The following is an 8734-nucleotide window of genomic DNA, read 5'->3' as shown; positions in this document are numbered from 1 at the left end:
AAAGTCACATCACTATAGTACATGTGAACAACCTACGTGGACAATGAAGTGACATGAAAACCTAGTATAATGAGTAAATTTAAATCAAAAGATTACTCAATGCTATAATGAATAAATTTTTCAAAGTACAATGTTTAATAAAAAATAGTTTGAAAGTACATTGCTGTAATAAAAAAACCTGAAAGTACAATGCTATAATAAAGAAAGTTATAAAAGTAGATTGTTATTTTTTGCATTTTACCCTAAAACTAATAGAAAATAGTGTTACTAATAATTAATAATAAAATATTCAAGAAAATTAATAAATGATTAGTAATTATATATTAATCTATCAACAATAATAATTAATAAGATAAACTAATAATTAAAATATTTATTTAATTAATATTAAAAAGAGTACAATTATAAAAACGAAAAAAAACTTATTGAAACGCTACGCCAATAAACTAATTTATCAGTTAGTTTTGGCCATATGAACAAAACTTTTGCAATAAACAAAAAAAGAAAAGAAAAAACAAACTAACTTATGATTATCAAACATGATCCTCGTGTGAGAAATAAAGTTATCTTGAAAAACATAAGAAGAGATTTGAACCGTTGATCACTTTTAATCTTATGTCCACTCATTAATTGCGTTTTAGAAGGGAATTGACGCGGTGCATATCGATGCACCTTATTAGCGTTGACATTCAATTATGATTGATCCAAGAGTGAAAATCTATTTTTACGTTGTTACTGTAACTCCCCTTCTTACTGGAACTGGATCCTAGATTTATATTTTATGTATATAATGTAACTTGCCTTAGTAGAGATGTTGGTAGAGAGCCAATCAAGGCCTTCGTATAGTCCTTCGCCGGATGTTGCACATGTGCTCTGTATATACCTGTAATTAATCGTGTATTAATACTGTTTGTGTTTCAAAATAAATGTTCGTAACAAAAAATATACAGTAGCTATTTATTTTAAAAGTTAATACTTATTTTAGGACAAAATTTAGACATATTATGTATATGTCTAAAATGAAATTCAATCATTCACATGAAATTCAATGTAAAACGATCAATTTTAAGACCACCAAAATGATCCCGTTATCGACAGAATCTTGATTAGAAATGTTTGAAAGATGAGAAGATCGAGGGAGAAAATGATAAGTTACCAACGGCGATGGCGTAGGGAATGGAGTCCAAGTTTATCAGTTAGTTCAGAAACCTTCATAGCATTTGGAAGATCTTGTTTATTGGCAAACACGAGTATTGTGGCTTCACGAAGCGCATCCTGGTCCATGAAACAAAACAATGTTTAGTATTCGACGAAAAATGGTTAATCGACGGTAAAGAGAAAATACGCACCTCGTTGAGCATGCGGTGAAGCTCGTCTCTAGCTTCTGTAATTCTATCTCGATCGTTGCTGTCAACCACGAATATAAGCCCTTGTGTGTTTTGAAAGTAGTGCCTCCACAATGGTCGAATCTTCACAATCACAATCACTAATTAACTGATTTCACTCGTTATTGAGTTATAAGAAATGTGTAATCATTACACTTTTTAATTAACTACATGACAATTTTACCCTTAATATTAGATAGAGCGATGGATATATCCATTTCATAATTAATGGTATAATTGGAAAGTGAACACTTATTTTTAGACGAAACCAAAATAGAAAATCTGACTCTTATTTTAGGAAGAAAGGAGTACAACACACAAACCTTGTCTTGACCTCCGACATCCCAGACAGTAAAACTAACATCCTTGTACTCAACAGTCTCCACATTAAAACCTGGTGTCATTTTGCTAGATATTACGCAAACGTATTTTAACAAAGTAATACTTGAAACTAACGAAAGTGGGGGGGGATCAGAGGTACCAATTGTTGGAATGGTGGTAACAATCTCTCCGAGTTTAAGCTTGTATAGAATGGTGGTTTTGCCTGCGGCATCGAGTCCTACCATCAGAATTCTCATTTCCTTCTTTGCAAACAACATCTTGATCAACCGTGATATCGCCATGCCCATTTTGCTTCGTTACAATCAAGAAACGAAAAGAAGGAAAGAAAACACTGAAAAAACGAACACAACAGATACTGAAAGAAGATCACAATGAATTCGGGTTCTGTTATGATTTATTTTGACAGATATTTTCGTTCAAAATCCGAATAAAGTGTTTTAAAACATGTTTAGAGTGGTATATATATTTATGGATGGATGTGAGGTAAAGGGTAAAAGTAAGTTATCATGGAATAAAGGAGTAAGGAATGGGATTCCAATGGGAATTAGATGTGATGATGGAGTCACCAAAAGGGAATGGAATATAAAAAATAATCGTAGAGATTGAATTTAGATTTTTCAAAGGGAAAAAGTGATTCCAATTCCATGGTTTTATGAAAGTGATCCGATTTGGAATTAGACGGGTCGGATGATGAATTAAAATGGATTTGCATAAAAATATGTAAAATAAATTAGTACATTTGATTGACTCGTCAATACTTTTATCAGTATTGTGTTTGTTGTACTGAATTTTACAAATAATTAATGTATTAAATATTATAAATATTATATTTTTAGAAAATAATTAATTTTTTTAATTAAATGATTTAGAAAAAAATTAGAAGGATGGAGAGTGAGTGGAGAGAAGTGCGCCGGCGTAAAGCTTCCAATTCCGGTAGAGGAATTTTAAAAGACGAAGGTATTTTCATTAAAGGAAACAGAAAGGAAAGGAAAGGCGACCACCTTCTACTTCACCGGATTCCCTGCCCAAGCTTCTGAGGCAGATATTTGGAGGGTTTTCATCAAGATTGGAAAAGTGGTGGATGTTTATGTTGCTAGGAAGAAAAACAAGCAGGGGATTAGGTTCGGTTTCGCTCGCTTCCTTGGCATTTCTGATCCCTCGAGCTTTGAAGATAAGTTAAATAACACCTGGGTTGGAGGTCAGAGACTGAAGGCCAACATCGCGAGATTCGCTAGGGACCATCGAGGTAAGTTAGGGAGCAAGGAGACCATCTTTAATCCGACTAATCGGTCTCACGCTGCTATTAAAGGTAGATCTTTTGTCGAGGTGGTTGAAGGTAGTAAGAATTCTGGGGCAGAGACACTTCCCAAAATCTGCTTTAATCTGGCTGTTTCCTCCCTTTCTCGTAGTTGGTTGAAGGCATCCCTTATTGGGAGAGTGGCCTCATTAGAAAAGTTACGGAATGTTGTCTTCATCAAAGAGGCTGAAGGATTCCAGGATGTAATCATCAGGTACTTGGGGGGACTCTTTGTCCTGGTCGAATTTGAAAATCAATCCTTAGCGGACGCCTTTCTCTCTGGCGCGAAAGACACCTGGTCGTCATGGTTTGTCTCCCTGGACCCTTGGTCTCCGGATTTCAGGATTAGTGAGAGGCTGGCCACGATTGTCATTTCGGGTATGCCTCCTCAAGCGTGGTATTCTGACGCCTTCTCCGAAATTGCTAAGGCCTGGGGTTCTATCTTGGTTCCGGAAGTTTGCTCTAAGAATAGCTTTAACATGTCGTTCGGTAGAGTGGTGATTTTGACGTCTGCTAAAGGACCCATTAATTGCAGTTGTTCTGTCCTTTTAGATGGAATTGAACATTCGATCATTGTTACGGAGGATTTGCAGGAGGCATGGAGGGTTTTCCCTTTCCAGTCGGGGAGTTTTTTTGTTGGCGATGACCTTGAAGATAATCTGGAGAGTAGTGATGTCGTGAGCAGTGATTGGGACTCTGAGGATCGGGTCCAGGACCTCGGCTCGCCGGTGGCTTCTTCTTGTGTCGGTAACAAGCCGGTCTTTTCTCCTCCGGCGCCGGGTGAAGCTTCTGAAGAGGTATTCGAAACGTCTAAGGGCTCCTCGGTTGAAGTAAATCGAGATTCTCAAGTTCATGAGCATTCATGGCAGAGGGGCGCGGCTCCCGAAAATTGTCCGTCCTCCCCTTCTCTTGGGGTAGTTCAGGGATCCTTCAGTGGGCTTGGCAAAGGAATAGCGGAGTTGGGCTGTTTCTCTCAGCCCATTGATGTTATGGGCTTCATTAAATCCAATCCGTGTGAACCTTCTGGAGGAGATGCTAACTCCAGGTCCAACGTTTCTTGTCCAGGCTTTTCCTTTTCTCCGGCTCTTCCTTCGAATTATATACATGCGGCGTCTTCTTCTCGTTACCCGAAACCCCCAAATCGCTCTAGACTTCATGGTACGTTCCCTCAATTTAAAACTCCTTTCCCTTTAAAATCCATCTCTATTCTCAGTAAGCCCAGGAGAAGAAAGACCAACGGCAATTCTTCTCGGTGTTCACCCCTTTCCACGGATGTCGTGAGACCTTCTGAGGAWTCCTCTTCCCAGTCGATTGAYCTTAAYCGACCGGTTCAAGGGACTGCGTCTGGTTCCTCTAGCTYGGGGACTTCTCTCCCTTCTAATGRAGACGGTATTTCTGAWTCTCTTGACGTCCCTTCCGAATTGAGAAACACCWTGGAAGTWGGCGAGATGGTGGGATTCCAGTTGGGCGGTTGTGTAGATGAGCTTCGTAAAATCATCTCAAWTTCAGGTGACGAWGWAGTTGGTCAATGAGGATCCTTTCTCTTAATTCTAGAGGGGTGGCTTCGGCAGTGAAGCAAGACTGGATCAGAAATATTTGTGTTAATAATAAGGTGCTGGTCTTGGGGATTCAAGAATCCTTAGTCTCGTCTCCTAGTCACTCTCTTATTAAATCCGTATGGGGAAGCAGAAATTTTGATTTTGAGTTTGTTGAYGCTAGAGGACGTTCAGGGGGYATTCTTWCYATCTGGGACTCTTCTTGCTTCGTTAAATCTGACGTTGCCCGTGGTGACGGATACCTGGCAGTTTGGGGAAAATGGATCGGGCTCTCTAGTATCTGCGGTTTTATAAACATCTATGCCCCTCAGAGCATCAGTAGCAAGAAAAGACTCTGGGCTTCCATTGTAGACCTCCTTTTGGCCAATCCTAATGTAATTTGGCTAGTTTTTGGCGACTTCAACGAGGTCCGGTCCAATAATGAGCGTAGAGGGACTTCTTTCTCGTTCACCGGGGCTGCTGCTTTCAACGAGTTTATTCACGAAGCAGGTCTCTTGGAGATCAGGAGTGGAGGCAGGAAATTCACTAGGATGAGCTCTGATTGTCAGAAATTAAGTAAACTTGACAGGTTTTTTGCTTCTCATAATTTTTTCTCGCAATGGTCTAACCCTTTTGTCGAGATCTTGCCCAGGCTTCATTCAGACCACTGCCCTCTTCTTCTTCTCGGTCAAGCTGTGGATTTCGGCCCWCCATATTTCAAATTTTTTAATTCCTGGCTTAGGGAGGMTAAGCTTTCGGAAATCGTTAATCGCTCGTGGATGGCCCCTYYTTTGAATTCCAGGYTTTCTCCTATTAGTTTGTTTATGTCTAAGCTCAGACGGGTAAAATGGAATATTAAAAAGTGGAGGGCAGAATTATCTTCTGCAAGGAATAAGGAGTTGGATGTTCTAAAAAACAAGTTAGGCGATCTAGATCTTAAGGCGGATTCAATTGGTATTTCCTCTTCGGAAAGTTTGCAATGGCAGGAGACCCTTATCAAAATTAAAGATCTGGAGAAGGCCGACAAACTTGATCTCAAACAAAGGGCGCGAGTGAAGTGGATCATTGATGGGGATGAAAATTCGTGTTTCTTTCATGGCATTCTTAACAGGAACAGACGAAGCAACTTCATTCACGGGCTGTCCATCAACGGTCAATGGAGGTCGGACCCCCCTTCCATTAAGCAGGCAGTTTTCAATTTTTTTGCCAAAAAATTCTCTATCAGCTCTGTTGTCCGTGCCTCTTTTCGTAATCATCATTTCAAGAAGCTTTCTGCTGATCAGAGTGCCTTCCTTGAAGGGACCATATCTGAAGAGGAAATAAAGCTTGCCGTCTGGGACTGTGGTTCGGAGAAGGCTCCTGGGCCAGATGGGTTTACATTTGCTTTCCTTAAGCATTTCTGGTCCATAATTAAACTTGATCTAATTGCTGCGGTTAAGTTCTTTGAAGTTTCGGGCTCTTTCGATAAAGGGTGCAACCCTTCCTTCCTTGCTCTCATCCCGAAAAACAACTCCCCTTTATCTTTGCAAGAGTTCAGACCCATTAGCTTGCTTAGTTGTTTCTACAAAATTGTCGCCAAGGTTCTTGCTAATCGGTTAAAGACGGTTATTAGCAATGTAATTGGCCAGGAACAAACAGCGTTTGTTAAGGACAGATGTATCCTCGATGGCCCTCTCATCATTAGTGAACTGATCTCTTGGGCGAAAAAATCTAAGAGACAAYTTCTCYTGTTTAAGATTGATTTCGATAAGGCTTTTGACTCGTTAAGTTGGGGTTTTCTTGACGATATCCTATCGCAAATGAATTTTGGATCAAAATGGAGGCWGTGGATTCASGGGTGCCTTAAGTCGGCTACGGTTTCTGTCTTAGTTAATGGGTCCCCGACGGCTGAATTCCCTACGGGCAGAGGAGTCCGTCAGGGTGACCCGCTCGCCCCATTTCTGTTCATCATTGCGGTTGAGGCTCTCAACATTGCTATGAAAGAATCATGTRAGAARGGTGTTTTTARAGGAATCAAGCTTCCGAATTCTGGMCCGACAATATCTCACTTGCAATTTGCAGATGACACAGTGTTCTTAGGAGATTGGTCTTGCTCTAATTTGGCAAATTTAATCAGGATCCTTCGGTGTTTTTATTTGGCTTCCGGGCTGAAAATTAATCTCAACAAAAGTAACCTGATGGGGATTGGGGTCGAGGATGAAGAGGTGGTCTCCCTAGCTAACCGCTTTCATTGCAATTTAGGTAAATTCCCTATTAGCTATTTGGGTTTGCCGTTGGGGTGTTCGATGAACAAAGCTGAATCGTGGGAGCCGATAATCTCCAAATTCCTCGGTACTCTTTCCAATTGGAAATCCCACTCGCTCTCTCTCGGCGGTCGGACAGTGCTTCTCAAATCKGTTSTAGGAAGTCTTGGGATCTACTTCTTCTCATTGTACAAAGCTCCGCAAAAAGTTATTAACAAACTCGAGAGCATCAGATTGAACTTCTTCTGGGGTTCAAGGGATGGTGGAAAGAAAATATCTTGGATTCCGTGGAACAAGGTCCTCACTAGCAAAGAAAATGGGGGTTTGGGTATTGGCAGTCTAAAGGCGCTCAACCTAGCCCTTGTTGCCAAGTGGTGGTGGCGGTTYAAGRYGGAATCCGACTCTCTTTGGAAGAGGGTGATTCAATCTATTCATGGCAACGAGGGGGGTTTAGGGGTCGCCAATCCAGTTGGGAAAACTACGGGAGTTTGGAGGAACATTMTGAAAAYTCRTAAGGAMTTCCATAAAGTAAAYATCCCCATTCATAGCTGGTTCCAACCTCGTGCCGACTCCTCTAACCAYTCGACTGTCTGGAATTGGGTGYTGGAGCCATCAGGCRTCTTTACRGTTTCTTCCCTTAGAAAGGCCTTTGATGATTTTCACCTTCAGGYAAGGAATAATAGCTCTTTTCGGTTGTGCAATTTGATTCCCTCCAAAGTCAACCTTCTCGCTTGGAGATTATCCCACTGTAGGTTGCCTACAAAACTCAACCTGGTGAAACGTGGAGTGTTGCTCGCGTCTCTTTTCTGCCCCTTTTGCAACATCGTAGAAGAGAACGAAGAGCACATCTTTCGGGACTGCCGGGTTTCGAACCAGATCCTGAAGAAGGTATGCCAATGGTGGAATATTGATAATAATTTCATTAATGATCGCCCTCGGTTATTCGATTGGGTTGATACTCTCAATTTTAAAGGGGATACTAAAAAGGTCTTCACCGGGGTTCTTTACACTTACTTCTGGGTAATCTGGAAGGCTCGAAATAGCTTGATTTTTGCGGATTCGTCTCATCAAAGTGGAGCTTGTTTGTTTGCTGAAATTCAGGCTCTCTCGTTTTTTTGGATGAAGCACAGGGGAAAAGTCTGGAACGTGGTGCAGTGGAGTTCTTGGTGTGATAATCCGTATAGTTTGGTTTAGTTTCCTTTCCGTGGTTGGTGCTTTGTTAGGTTTTGGTTTGGTTGGGTGCGGTGTTTTGGTCCCCTCTGGGTTTTGTTTCTTGTCGGTTCTTTTGTTTTCTTGTTCTCCTTCTAGCTTCTCGCTAGTTTTGTTTCTCTCTCGGGTTCGTTTGGCTGGGGTGATGGCTTTGCCGTAGCTCCTTGCCTTGGGACCTCGCTTTTCCTTTTAATAAATTTTCGCCGTTCAAAAAAAAATAAAAATAAAATTAGAAGGACACTTGCACAATGCAGCGAGATAAATCTCGATTTTAATGTTTTGTTTTTTTTTTTGTCTCAATCGATGTTATAATACAGTTTTCTGTGTTTTTAAGAAAACGATAATGTTTTTATTTTTGAATGAAATATAAATTTGAAATTAAAAAAAAATATTGATATCAGTATCAGACTAACTATTTAAAATTTCTCGTTTTTTTATGTATTTCTTAACTTTATTTTTAAATTTTTTGGTTTAATAATATAAATTTGTATAAAGATAATAATAAGTATTTTGTTAGAACTCAATGATTATTCTAATTATATTTTAGATTTTTTATATTTAAAATAAGATGTTTATCTATAGTTAGTTACACGAATTCAAACATGAAGCTTTAATAAGTTGTATTTATGCACAATTAACTTGTAATCCTAAATTTTAAGTAATATGCATCAATAAACAATATTTCATGCATAAAAAATGGTTTTTAAGAGTTTTTGTCAAATA

The 8734-nt window shown here is 39.6% G+C and overlaps 1 protein-coding gene across 1 annotated transcript in view; it reads right to left on the bottom strand.

Moving 5' to 3' along the window:
* LOC112513106 (ADP-ribosylation factor 1-like) overlaps window positions 1-2159 on the bottom strand; it is a 3542-nt gene extending 1383 nt beyond the window's left edge. Inside the window, exons 1-5 of the mRNA XM_025119250.1 lie at window positions 1867-2159; window positions 1709-1779; window positions 1350-1469; window positions 1157-1275; window positions 802-883 (exon numbers count right to left, since the gene is read on the bottom strand). Coding sequence (XP_024975018.1) covers window positions 802-883; window positions 1157-1275; window positions 1350-1469; window positions 1709-1779; window positions 1867-2014 — 540 coding nt within the window. The 5' untranslated portion in view covers window positions 2015-2159. The remainder of the gene's footprint in view (window positions 1-801; window positions 884-1156; window positions 1276-1349; window positions 1470-1708; window positions 1780-1866) is intronic.
* Between the last annotated feature and the right edge of the window lie 6575 nt (window positions 2160-8734).

The sequence above is a fragment of the Cynara cardunculus genome, assembly GCF_001531365.2.
Source record: "Cynara cardunculus var. scolymus isolate 2C chromosome LG 5, CcrdV1, whole genome shotgun sequence".
Classification (NCBI taxonomy): Eukaryota; Viridiplantae; Streptophyta; class Magnoliopsida; order Asterales; family Asteraceae; genus Cynara; species Cynara cardunculus.
Note: the sequence above shows the minus strand (reverse complement) of the source record. Positions and strands in the feature narration are given on the sequence as shown.